The sequence below is a fragment of the Ovis canadensis genome, chromosome 3, assembly GCF_042477335.2.
Source record: "Ovis canadensis isolate MfBH-ARS-UI-01 breed Bighorn chromosome 3, ARS-UI_OviCan_v2, whole genome shotgun sequence".
In the NCBI taxonomy this organism is placed as follows: Eukaryota; Metazoa; Chordata; class Mammalia; order Artiodactyla; family Bovidae; genus Ovis; species Ovis canadensis.
Window position 1 is genome coordinate 32,464,892 of NC_091247.1, and position 14,261 is coordinate 32,479,152.

At 40.6% G+C, this 14,261-nt stretch overlaps 1 protein-coding gene across 1 annotated transcript in view; it reads right to left on the reverse strand.

The window, feature by feature from the left end:
- Positions 1-5,156: 5,156 nt before the first annotated feature.
- The window catches only part of DNAJC27 (DnaJ heat shock protein family (Hsp40) member C27), a 38,254-nt gene continuing 29,149 nt past the window's right edge, over positions 5,157-14,261 (reverse strand). The window contains exons 6-7 of the mRNA XM_069580261.1: positions 10,997-11,157; positions 5,157-9,031 (exon numbers count right to left, since the gene is read on the reverse strand). Coding sequence (XP_069436362.1) covers positions 8,899-9,031; positions 10,997-11,157 — 294 coding nt within the window. The 3' untranslated portion in view covers positions 5,157-8,898. The remainder of the gene's footprint in view (positions 9,032-10,996; positions 11,158-14,261) is intronic.

The following is a 14,261-nucleotide window of genomic DNA, read 5'->3' on the forward strand; positions in this document are numbered from 1 at the left end:
TGGTTTCATATAACATACTAGATGATTAAAGTAGTTGACATTCATTGGGAGAACTCAAATAATCTAGATAAGCATAAGGCAGAAAGTCAAACCACTGGGATTAGCAGATGCAATCTATTATACACAGAATGGCTAAACAAGGGGGGCTTCCCAGGTGGCGCTAGTGGTAAAGAACCCTCGTGTCAATGCAGCAGACATAAGAGAAGCGGGTTCGATCCCTGGGTCAGGAAGAGCCCCTGGAGGAGGGCATAGCAACCCACTCCGGTATTCTTGCCTGGAGAATGCCCACGGACAGAGGAGCCTGGCGGGCTACAGTCCACAGGGTCGCAAAGAGTCGGACACAACTGAAGTGACTAGGCACAAACAACAAGGTCCTACTGTACAGCTCAGGGAACTATATTCAATATCCTGTGATAAACCATAATGGAAAAGAATATGAAAAAGCATGCATATTTAAGTATGTGTAACTGAATCACTGTGCTATATGGCAGAAAACACAACCTGTAACTCAACTGTACTCCAATAAAATATATTTTTAAAAGAAAGTCATGCCAACCTGACCCCATCCCCTAAAACCCACAACCCAGTTGGTCACTCTACACAGTATGATGAATATAAAGCAGCTTTTCCTCCTGCAATGCTAGTGATTCTAGTGCGAAATGCTAAGCTTTGGGGTGGAGCGAGGGAGGGAAACAGCCCTTTAATAGCTTCTCAGTTCTAAAGATGACAAAAGAATAAGTTAGGGATGTGAAAATCACCCAGAAACAAAATCATAAGGCTGACAGGTGTTATAAAGGAATCTGTCTCTGCCCACCAGTTATTTCTTAAGATTCTCAGGGCCGATATCCCTTAAGACATGATTTTCAAGTTGTTCTGCAGGCATCAGAGGGTTCTACCACAGTTTGTTCAGAATTTCACTTAAATAACCCTGTTAATAAATATCCAGATGTATCATATTCCATATTTTAATTTGCTGTTAACTTAAGTTGTCAAGTTAACTCCCTCTTGGCTTGGGCACACCTCAGAAAGAGTTTTTTTTTCATTCCTAAGCACAAAAATTTGAACTTGGACCATTAATGAGGAAAATTGTACCTTTGTGGTCTTTTTAAAAACGCAGGGCTATTCACATGGAATTATATTCAATATCTTATAATAACCTATAATGGAAAAAAATCTGAAATAAATAACTGAATCACTTTGCTGTATAGCTGAAACAAACACAATGTTTATAACTATACTTCAATTTTTCAGTCAGTTCAGTCACTCACTCATGTCTTGCTCTTTGCAACCCCATGGACTGCAGCATGCCAGGCTTCACCAACTTCTATAGCTTACTCAAACTCCTATCCAACGTGTTGGTGATGCCATCCAACTATCTCATCCTCCGTCACCCCCTTCTCTTCCTGCCTTCAATCTTTCCCAGCATCAGGGTCTTTTCCAATGAGTCAGTTCTGCCCAACAGGTGGCCAGAGTACTAGAGTTTCAGCTTCAGCATCAGTCCTTCCAATGAATATTCAGGACTGATTTCCTTTAGGACAGACTAGTTGGATCTTGCTGTCCAAGTGACTCTCAAGAGTCTTCTCCAACACCACAGTGTAAAAGCATCAATTCTTTGGTGCTCAGCTTTCTTTATGGTCCAACTTTCACATCCATACATGACTACTGGAAAAACTATAGCTTTGACTATACAGACCTTTGCTGGTAAAGTAATGTCTCTGCTTTTTAATAAGCTGTCTAGGTTGGTTATAGCTTTTCTTCTAAGGAGCAAGTGTCTTAATTTCATGGCTGCAATCACCATCTGCAGTGATTTTGGAGCCCAAGAAAATAAAGTCTGTCACTGTTTCCATTGTTTTCCCATCTATTTGCCATGAAGTGATAGGACCAGATGCCATGATCTCAGTTTTTTTAATGTTGAGTTTTAAGCCTTCCATTGACTATTCAGTTCAATTTTTTGAAAAAGTTAATTAAAAAACTCTGCTAGTTCATAAAAACATACAAACATGGATAAAACTGCAGCATTATTTGTAGTGACAGAAAGCTAGAAACAAAGTTGTGTGGCTGAATTATTTACGACATACCAACATAATTATTATTATTCAGCCACTAAAAAAACTGAATTAAATCTAAACCAACTGACTTAAGATTTTTATGAGGTACTATTGAATGAGAAGAGAAAGACAAATAAAAGTATATATAATATGATCTCACTTTTGATGAGATCCAGAACAACAACAAAAAAAAGCAACCCCATCAAAAAGGCAGGCCTATTTATATCTATGTAAGTAACATGGTAAAGCAGGTACAACATTACTTATGAATATGAAGCAGAGTACTTTAAAATTTGGACTGTGAGGCTGATAGTGTACAATGAGAGCCTGGGTTCTAAAGTTGGGTAAGCTTGGATTTTTACAGCTTTCTGTTTGACCTAGAGCAAGTCACTTAACCTCTCTGAGCCTCAGTTTTCTTATCTGTAAAATGTGGCTAACATTACTAAAGCATGTTCTGAAAAGTCCTTTGATTGTTTCTGTCACTGGGAACTTCTCATTGGCTGTCTTTCTAGGATTATCTAATAATTTTTAATATCTAAGATCTTTCTAATAATCCTTCTTTGTACCCTAGCTTTCAGCTCCTGCTCATCCAAGTTTTTCTCCCTTTTCCTTTAGGTAGCCCCAACCCCTGGAAGTTTTGTTCATCTCTTATGAAGAGCAGCTTGGCTCTGTGCCTCGCCACACAAAGCCTTACTGATTTTCCTTATATCTAAATTTTCACTAGGACGCTTCACTAAAGAGTCCCTGTCCAGCATGCCAGCAGCCCAGAGTGCCTGGCAGAAGCGCTAACCTTTCTTGAAACTGATCACTTTCGTGGGCCAGGTGCTCTCCCCACCAGCACTGTGAGCAGGAGGGAACAGCATGGGGATTTAGCATCTTCTCATATAAACGCTGACATCTCCCCTGTGGTGGTTTAGTTGCTAAGTTGTGTCCGACTCTTGCGACCCTATGGACTGTAGCCCGGCAGGCTCCTCTGCCCACAGGATTCTCCAGGCAAGAGTACTGGAGAGGATTGCCATTTCCTTCTCCAGGGGATCTTCTTGACCCAGGGATCAAACCCACATCTGTTATGTCTACCTGCACTGGCAGGTGGGTTCTTTACCACTGGTGCTACCTGCGAAGACCTACATCTCCCCTAGGAGGCAGTAACTGCCTGGCAGGTTGCTTTTATATGTAGTGATGTTAAAAGTGTAAGCTTAAATAAATTTATCCTAATACGATGCCTCTCTCTTTAGTATTTATTGCATGAACCTTTTTGTTTTCTCTCTTATTCTGAAACCAGCAGAATGTTCACATCCTGGTATCTGAGGCATGCAGCACCTCGATTTTTCTCAGTCATAGACTTTTACTTTCTCTTCCCTAGTACAAGTGCTTTCCTGGGCTGCATCTGCTGACTCTATCTGTTTAGGATGCACAGAGAAATAATTTTTCCTAAAGTCCAAGCATCCTTTAGAACAGGCCGCTAATTAGAATTTTAACTGGGTGAAATTAGAGGTAAACACTACTTAACTAAAACAACAACTGAGATTCTAGGTATTTTCCCCTCAAAATGAACACAACCTTATCAACTGCTATGGGGGAAGATATTAATATTTTAATTATTTAATATAAAACATATATAAAGAAACGCCTAAAGTCTAGTACTATGTCCTCCAGGTCAACAGGAAAAACCACTCCGTATAATGATAGTGGTCAAGTTCTCAAGAAAAAAATTAATACAGCATTTTAACAACCTACATGGTCTTCCATATGTAGCAGCAATCAGAGTATTAATTGCAAAATTGCATATCTTGAAGAGCAGTTAAAAAAAACGCAAATTTGCCTCTTCAGAAATAAACCTATAAGGAAAAATGAAGCTCTCTTCAAAATTTCGCAAATTAAAAAGAACAACAACAAGAATGAAGCTCCACAGGGCAGGGATTTTTGTCGATTCTGTGTTATGTTATATCCTCAGTGCCTAGAACAAAGCTTGGCATATAGTAGGTGCTCAATAAATGCATGGTGAATGACTGTTTTAACAATAAAGCTTGATTAGAAATTTACCATATTACAAGTGCCCCTGATAGGCAATGGATCAAAAGGAAACAAAAAAGCTAGATAAAATTGTGCATCTTAAATTGATCCTGAAACAAAATGAGTAAACCAAATTCTTCTCAGTTTTACAGTTGGTTATTATTGTTTTAAAACAGAAACACCAAGTATCTGGATATACTTAATATCTAAACTGTCACACTTCACTTATCAAGTACTGCACCAGTCTACAGACCATAGCTTTCTCATTCCTGCTTATGACCCTTAATGTCTATTATTTTCTAATATCCTTTTGGTTGCGAGTAACAGAAAGCAAACTCCAACAAACTTAAGCAGAAAACAGGGGAGTGGAGATTGATTGGGAGGATTCTGGGGTGGGTGACGGGCTTGTAGAGCAGCCAGTTCAGGGGACCCTGGGGACTGGAAGGAACATCTTTGCCATACGGATACGGTCTCTTTCTGAACGTCTGTTTCATTCACTCTGATTTTTTCCATGAGGTTGGAATCACGGTTGCCAGCATCAGCAGGACTCCTCCCATCTTTCTGTCCTGAGAGAAAGTCTGTCTTCCTAGATTCCAACTAGAAAGATCTCAGGTGGTGGTGGTGGTGGTGGTTTAGTCGCTAAGTCGTGTCCAACTCTTGCGACCCCATGGACTTGCCAGGCTCCTTTGTCCGTGGTATTCTCTAGGCAAGAATACTGGAGTGGGCTGCCATTTCCTTCTCCAGAGCTTGGGTGACATTCCCATCTCTCAGGCCAAGCTCTGTGACCAAGGAGCAAGGCAAAGGTTATAGGAGGATTTGGCAGCTCTGCTTTAGCACATGTCAGCAGTGTGGAGAGGGTAGAGTGGTTCCCCAGGAGCGGAGCGCATTCTCATGTGACATTCACAATGAAAATTAGAGCTCTTTCATCACAACTGAATTAAGGTTAGAACAGCCTGAGGGACCACTGAATGCCATTTCCTCCGTTTTACCCACTGGCAACTAAAGCAAGATGTCTTATCTATGATCTCAGCTGTTAACAACTGGCTTCTGCGTTAAAGACCAGTGTCTCAACAAATAAGTGCAGCCCACAGACCATTTGGCATTTGGCTTTACTTTATAAAAATACACAACTTAAATACATATGACACTCTCTGTACAAGACATAGACAGCTGTTAGCTTTAACATTTTCCATTATTTCAACAGAAAGCAAATACATAAATTACCTCATAAGAGCAAAGGGTTTCTTTAGAGACTCTGCATTCCTGGGCCAAGGGCAGACCATCCTGCTGGCAATTGCTGCAGGAAGCTAACCCGAACTGTCCAGCTTTCCAGCGCTTCATTTCACAACACAGCCTTTATTGCACAGCTTCATATTGCACTGCTTGTCAGACACGATCTAACTCATCCACACCACAAGTTTAAGCTTTCGTCTCCTCTAGAAATGCTTAATGGAAACACCAACATATAAACATTAGTAACTGTCTCTTACAATTGTGCTAGGTACCTATCATGAGAAATATGAACCCCTCTTCCCTTTGTAAAACTTGCAGTGGAAGGAAGTTAGCTGCATTTTGCGGCTTAATTTCTCTGCAAAAGTTTCACAAAAATGTAGTCAGACTCAGAGTGAGCTAGACAGAGTGTAGTGGAGAAGGGAGTGACATTCCAGGGCCCACTGAAATTGCTTAGGGGACAGACACTGACACCTTGTCAAAGGCAATGTACACACGCCCCCCACACTTTCTAACATGAGACCGAAATACCTCCTTCCCCTTGAGATTCTGTCATTGTTCTTTGAGAAATAGGGACCTTACTACTGATTCACAGCAACCAAGGGCTGCCCATTTTCTTTCTTTCAGAAATTTAGCTGCCTTATCTATGGCTCACTTAGTGAACAGTAAATTAGGTACTAGTTTACCAGTATAAAGAAATAATTACCATTTGAGAATTCAATGCAAAAAAAAAAAAAAAAACATGCTAACGTGAGTTTCCTGAGGTAAATGTGAGCCTTAAAGAACAGAGTGCGATCTACAGAATCAGAGCAATTTATCTTGGGAAAGCAGCACAGTATCTCCAAGTCTAGACAAGCACACATTTATGCAAAGAAATAAACGACACTGCTGAAGTAAGAGACACGTTGACAGTTGAGAATACTGATTCAAAAGGAGCCATGGAAGAGGAACAGAGGAACAAAAGGATGGTGTATTTTAAAGTTCTTAGGTAGGTTGGCGATTAATTTCAAAAGCCTCCAGGGATTTCTAACAAGTTTTTAAAGTGTTCATTCTTGGTGACTCAGATGCAGAAGAAATGGCTTTTCTTGAATAACAGCTGTTCAAACTTCTTGTTCTTTTTTGAAAAGAAAACAAGATCCTGTATAAAATTTTCTTTAGCCATTGAAATTATTCTGCTAGTTGTTACTCTCACTGATGTACTGTGCAATCCTAACTGGCTGAAGAATTTTAATAAGCTTGAACTAAAAAATATACATTTGTACCAAGAATTTAAATTAATGCACAGAGGTCTGTAAAATTTTATATGAAGTTACTTTTCATTGCAGATCAGGCTTCATTTCATTACTTCTTGACATTCTACTCAGAATTATGGAAATCAGAAAAATTCTAGGACCCTGAACCTTTAACTTTCTTTTCTTTCTTTTCCATAAATGAAGCAGTACATAGCCATCCTTAACATGAGTAATCAAGGTGCTGGGAAGTGAGCAAGACCTAAGAATCAAGATCAGGCTAAATGTCAACAAGTCACTCATTACATAAGGATGTGAATAGAAGAACTAGAGAACTCTCTCTGCTATAACTGCTCATCTGCACAATGTAGCTGAATGAGGTGACCCATCTAGTGTTTAATGACAGTGATGAAAACTGGCACCAGTTTTTACACAGGGCCACATACACAAGTGAGCCGTCATGTCAATGCGGGCTGACACCACCACGCACGGTCCTTCATCCATATGACTCCTAAGTTCTGCCACAAGAGCAGATCTATGTCTGTCACTTTAGGCATGATGAAGGCCTACAGCAAAATTAAAGCCCTGAAGAACTTTGGCCTGAGTTTTACAGGCCCAGAAACTAGTTAAAATGAAGGAAAATCCCACAAAAAATCATATCTCATATCTCAATTTTACTAAGAAAAAAAAGCATTTTTAATATCAAAATGAAAACTCTTACTAGAAAACAATGCTCTGGTTTCCTGACAACCAGCTCAGTGCCGCCCAAGGGCAGCCACACAAAGAGAAGCTGCTCTGGAGAAGGGAAGGGTTTAGAAGGCTACAGTGGGTGTGAATTAAATGAAAGTGGTTTTTCTTCTCAGGTAGGGTAATGCGAATGCTACTTGGCAATCAATATGGGATAGCTGTTTAAAATTCACTGATGGCAAAGTTTCATATACTTTAAAGCCCCAATTAGTGCTGCTTGGTCACAGCTAAAAATCTGAGTAACATGACAGGGATGGTATAATGCACCACGCGGTGACACTATTCTGTGAGCTCTGGAAGGAAGGCCAGTCCTGACGCGCGATCTTCATCCATCTCTTGGATACTGAGAGAGAGACGATGGCAAGAGAATGGATTTCTCTATGTGAAATTAATTTTCAGAATCTGCAGCTTAAAAGTATTACTGATCAGAAATTTGGAACCTACACAAAAGTAACAGATTCTTCCCACACGGGCCTTAAGATCTCTCTGTCCACCACCCAAAGGATCTATACTTGTCTCTGGTCTACCAGACCCCGGCAAAGGCTGCACAGGACAGAGGAGGCAATAGCCGGAAGGCGGGGATTCGAGAAGAGAGCGGTGGTGGCAGATGTGGTACCTTAAGAGAAAAGGCAGGAACAGAAGAGGGAAGGGGAGCTCACACTGATGAGGAAGCGAAGGGAGGCCCCAGGCTGACACGCATCCCTGTCTCTCCCACCTGTCTCGGCAAATGCTGCTGCAACAAGGAAAGGCAGAAGCCTCCTATGGGGGCTCTCCTAGGGCATCAGACACGACCGAACCAGGCGGGTCATGCCCTCTGGGGATGTGTGCACAATCCAGTTTGACCTGCAGGCATTTCTGTCTTGGGATCTGACTCCTGACTCCTAGGTGAAGATGCCCCTACAGCTACCAGCACTCCCATGGCCAGGGAAAGGCCTCAGACCCAGGGGCAGGTCTAGCAGCAGCCAGCCTACCAGAACCTGCGGCTACTGCCACCTCTACGCTCAAGACTGGCTGGTCTCTCCCCCGGTGATGGAGAAGGGGCACAGAGTGAACGTCAAAAAAGGGCCACTCAGCTCAGGACTGCACCACCTTGTTTCACTTCCGAAGGGCTGCCAAGAGTTCATGCATTAATTAAGCAGACTGATGCTGCAAATATCATCTAAGAAACTTATTGTAAAGGGGCAACTTGCTTGCAAGGTCACACACTTTCAGGGGTTCTGCTATTTTTGCTTCCATTTTTGTTTTTTTTCCTCTGATGATGAATGTTTTTTAATAAAGAAAAAGCAAAAAGATCCTCCTATCCTTCCAGAAACTTCGTGGACTTTCCTGAGCAAAGTGCCTAAGCGATGCTATACTGACAGAGCTTACCAACTCATGAGAAAAAAAAATCTATCATCATTCAGAAATAGAAAATGAACGATAGTGTATAAGTGGCACTCGGTTCTCTTCATTTCGTCTCTCTGCAAAATGTCTGTGACATGGAAACAGGCACCCAAATTACTGGTTTACTAATGACAGCACATGAGTGAAAAGGGCTGTAAGAATTTTGTGGAGGAAAAACCCATGTTGGCTATTTTACCACCAGAGAAAGTCTGTTTGGACTCGAGGCCTACACCTTTTTTTCCTATTTTCTACTTGATGTTTTTCAGGAGGGCTGTTCGGGCATTCACAACGACTTTGAAGGCATCTTCACTACCAGGTGCTACACATTTGTCAGGGTGAAGCAGCACAGCAAGTTTCCGATATGCTTTATTGACTTCATCCCTGCAAAGAAAAAGCAGAGCTCTCTGTCAGTAGGGAAGTCAGCCCCCACCCTCTGCCCACTGCACTTCAGCTGCTTGGATAACAGAACACCTCTTGCAGTAAGCATATCTGGAATTATCGTGACCCGTTCTCAAAGGTGAGACTAAAGGACTGGGAAACAAACAATGGACAAATAATACGTAACATTCAAGTAGAAACACAGACAATACAAAGTGAGTATACAAACATGATCAACTGAAAACAGACAGTGTTTAGCGCCTCACAGGCATTTGGCACTTGGCAAATAATTGCTGATGGAAGCGATGAGGACAAGAGGCCATAAGGGCAGGGCCCCTGGGGGAGGACTCTGCAAGAAGATGGGGTTCAGGAATTGATCCGGTGATGGGAAACACAGAGCAGCAGGGAGAGAACTGTCAGAGGCCAGAGAGGGAACGGAGAGCTGGCATGTAGTTCCAGGAGGAAACAGCGGATAAAGTCAGCCAGGGAGCAGAGTCAGTAAGGGAAAGGCCAAAACAACAAAAAAGCTGAATTTGATACACAATAGTAAAAGGAATATTAGTTGCTCAGGTGTGTCCGACTCTTTGTGACCCTATGGCCTGTAGCCCACCAGGCTTCTCTGTCCGTGGAATTCTCCAGGGAAGAATACTGAGTGGGTGGCCGTTCCCTTCTTCAGGGGATCTTCCCCACCCAGGGATCGAACCCAAGTCTCTTGCATCTCTTGCATGGGCAGGTAGATTCTTTACCACTGTGCCACCTGGGAAGCCCCAAAAGCCACCAATTAACTTTATGCTGCAAGGTCATCTGAATTTTGTCAGGTGTTTAAAGCATCCTTAGTAACGCCTGTCAAGTCAAGGGTGACCAATAACTGTCTCCCTGTTCCCATCCCCTCTTCTCTTCTGAACCTGAAGAAATGCTATGAGACCAAAATGGAGAAGAGATACTTAATGTTGTTGATGCTGATAAAGCAGTTTTGAGATGTACTTTTTTCTTTTCTGGGAATCAAGGTGAAAAAGTAGAAAGGGAGAAACATAGGGAGGAAAGCTATGGTGCAAAATAAAAAGATCTGAGAACTCCAATAATACGCATAGTAACAGTATTATTATAGAGTTAAAAGTGAGATAACAATTGAGAGTTCTTAGGAGAGTAGATTCCAAAAGTTCTAATCACAAGGAAAAAACTTTTTTTTTTCTTTATCTCTATGAGATGATGGATGTTCACTGAACTTATTTCGCTAATTGTTTCACAATGTATGTAAGTTAAATCATCATGCTATACACCTTAACCTTATACAGTGTTGTATGTCAATTATATTTCAATAAGACTGGGGGAAAAGTTACATAATCGTACTAGGTAACGATTTATTTCTTTCATGAAGAGTAGTGATTGTATTTCTTTTTCTCCAAAATAATTATTTTGGCTAAAATAAAATAATTTAATATAAACACACACAGATGAGGAACTACAATGATTTTTGAGAGACACAGAATCAGAGACAGGAAGACACACAGGGTTCAGGGTTAATTCCACCACTAACTCCCGGAGTCCCTGACTGCGTTTTTAGTTTCCCTGAGTCCCAGTTTTCCCACGTATGAAATGAAGTGTTTCAACAAGTTGATTGCTAACATTCTTTTTCAAAAATTCTAAGCTTTAAGAATTCTCTTTTGTGATTATATGTGTATATATTGAGGTTACATTTGTTTCTAGACTCTTGGTCAACAAAAGAAGAGCATACCATTTCAAAAGGTACTCACACAACAGACACACGACATCGTCCCCACACCAGGCCACTGTGCCCTCTGTTTCCCTTCTTTGCTATTCACTTAATTTGGTGAAGGAGTAGTGTTAAGTAATCTGTTTCCACACATCTTCATATTTCTAGCCCATTACAGGAAGATATCACACTATATCCTGATGACTGAATCTTTATAACAGAAGGCAGCACTAGGACCTGAGAGCACTGCTTACCTCGAGGCCCCAGGTTTGACTCCCAACATGTCCCAACTGTCCTTACTACTTCGAATTCTGCGAATGGTGTCTGCTTGTTCTTTGGTGAAACTAGCACTGCTATTTGTGTTAGGACGTTTTCCGCCATTTTCACATAAATCAACTATGGATAGATAAAAGGTCTGCAAAAAGAAAACACATCCCAGAGGAGAACTGATTTGGGGAAAATAGGAATTCTTTCTAGGCATCAACTTAAAGAATTTTAATATAATCCAATAACTTAAAATTCACAATAAAGCAAACATACCTTTTCTCTTTTATACTAATACATATATGTAGAACATATATGTATATTATGTACATATTTAAGCACGCAGAAAGTATAAGAATTTAAATAGCCTATGATCCTACTCTCAGTCATACTTGAAATTAAAAACTAGTATACAAATATTATTAGAAAAATTCAAATAGAAAAAATGTAAAATGAAAACTATCTCCCTGCCCCTCCAGTTCCTCTCCTCGGGGTAAACCATTGTTAATACATTTTTTTCAGTATCCTTCCAGAATAATTTTCTCTCAGTACCAGTACACATATCCAAGCCCAAAGTATTTACATAAAAGAGAGCAGATTAAACACACTGCTGAGCACCTTGTAACTTTCTTCACGTAATAATAAATCTTAGAATCTTTCTCTAGCTGCATATAGACACTTTCTTCCTCCCTTTTGATGAGTGTTTGGTATTCCACTGTGTGACTGACTGTGCTCATAATTTACTTAATCAACTCCCTCTTCTCGGACAGGTCGACTGTTTCCAGTTTTGCGTCACACACACAGTGCTTTAGGGAATATTTTTTTATGGGTACATATCTCTGCACACTTGTGGGGATACTGTTTCAGAATAAATTTCTGAAAGCAAAATTGCTGAATAAAAGTGTGTATACATTTTACTTTCTGATTTCGACAACTGTCATACAAAAAGGCTATACCAGTTTATACTCCCATCACAGTGAATGGAAATGCCTACTTCCCCATACTCTTTTCAATATTGGGCATTATTATACATCTTCATTTTTACCAATCTGATGTTATCTCACAGTTTTTATTTCCATTTCTTTAATTATAAGGGAGGTTGCATATCTTTTCATATGCTTATAGGTCTTTTCTTATTCTGTAAACTGTTATTATTTTTTCCTATTTTATGTTTTTTAAAGTGAAAATTATTTTGTGATCCTGCTCATATTTCACGCCTTGTGCACTATTGTTGTTGAATAACTTCACTCAAAACACTAATTTAATACATTACAGCTACTTTTAAATTGGTGACTATATAAAGCTTCTCCATCTTTGGCTGCAAAGAATATAATCAATCTGATTTCAATATCAACCATCTGGTGATGTCTACGTGTAGAGTCTTCTCTTGTGTTGCTGGAAGAGACTGTTTGCTATAACCAGTGTGTCCTCTTGGCAAAACTCTGTTAGCCTTTGACCTGCTTCATTCTGTACTCCAAGGCCAAATTTGCCTGTTACTCCAGGTATCTCTTGACTTCCTACTTTTGCATTCCAGTCCCCCATAATGAAAAGGACATCTTTTTTGGGTGTTAGTTCTAAAAGGTCTTGTAGGTCTTCATAGAACCGTTCAACTTCAGCTTCTTTAGCATTACTGGTTGGGGCATAGACTTGGACTACTGTGATATTGAATGGTTTGCCTTGGAAACGAACACAGATCATTCTGTCATTTATGAGATTGCATCCAAGTACTGTATTTCAGACTCCTGTTGACTACGATGGCTATTCCCTTTCTTCTAAGGGATTCTTGCCCACAGTAGATATAATGGTAATCTGAGTTAAATCCACCCATTCCAGTCCATTTTAGTTTGCTGATTCCTAAAATGTCAATGTTCACTCTTGCCATCTCCCGTCTGACCAGTTCCAATTTCCCTTGATTCAGGACCTAACATTGCAAGTTCCTATCCAATACTGTTCTTTACAGCATCGGACTTTACTTCCATCACCAGTCATATCCACAACTGGGTGTTGTTTTTGCTTTGGCTCTGTCTCTTCATTCTTTCTGGAGTTATTTCTCCACTGCCCTCCAGTAGCATACTGGGCACCTACCAACCTGAGGAATTCATCTTTCACTGTCCTATCTTTTTGCCCTTTCATACTGTTCATGAGGTTCTCAAGGCAAGAATATTGAAGTGCTTTGCCATTCCCTTCTCCAGTGGACCACATTTTGTCAGAACTCTCCACCACTACCCATCCATCTTGGGCGGCCCTACACGGCATGGCTCATAGTTTCACTGAATTGTGGTCCATGTGACCAGATTGGTTAGTTTTCTGTGATTGTGGTTTTCATTCTGTCTGCCCTCTGATGGAGAAGAATAATAGACTTATGGAAGCTTCCTGATGGGAGAGACTGACTGAGGGAGAAACTGAGTCTTGTTCTGATGGGCGGGGCCATGCTCAGTGAATCTTTAATCCAATTTATGCTCTATGCTGCTGCTGTTGCTGCTAAGTCGCTTCAGTCGTGTCTGACTCTTAGCAACCCCATGGACTGCAGCCCACCAGGTTCCTCCGTCCATGGGATTTTCCAGGCAAGAGTACTGGAGTGGGGTGCCATTGCCTGCTCCATTATGCTCTATATAGTCAGTGACAACAAGACCGGGAGCTGACTGTGGCTCAGATCATGAACTCTTTATTGCCAAATTCAGACTTAAATTGAAGAAAGTAGGGAAAACCACTAGACCATTCAGGTATGACCTAAATCAAATCCCTTACGATTAAATAGTAGAAGTGAGAAATAGATTCAAGGGATTAGATTGGATAGACAGAGTGCCTGAAGAACTATAGATGGAAGTTCGTGATACTGTACAGGAGGCAGTGATCAAGACCATCCTCAAAAAAAGAAATGGGAAAAGGCAAAATGGTTGTCCGAGGAGACCTTAAAAATAACTGAGAAAAGAAAATACTAGAAAGGCAAAGGAGAAAAGGAAAGATATATCCATTTGAATGCAGAGTTCTAAAGAATAGCAAGGAGAGATAAGAAAGCCTTCCTCAGTGATCAGTGCAAAGAAATAGAGGACAAGACTAGCGATCTCGTCAAGAAAATTAGAGATACTGAGGGAACATTTAATGCAAAAATGGGCACAATAAAGGACAGAAATGGTATGGACCTAACAGGAGCAGAAGATATTAAGAAAAGATGGCAAGAATACATAGAAGATTTATACAAAAAAGATCTTATTGACCCAGATAACCATGATGGTGTGATCACCCACCTAGAGC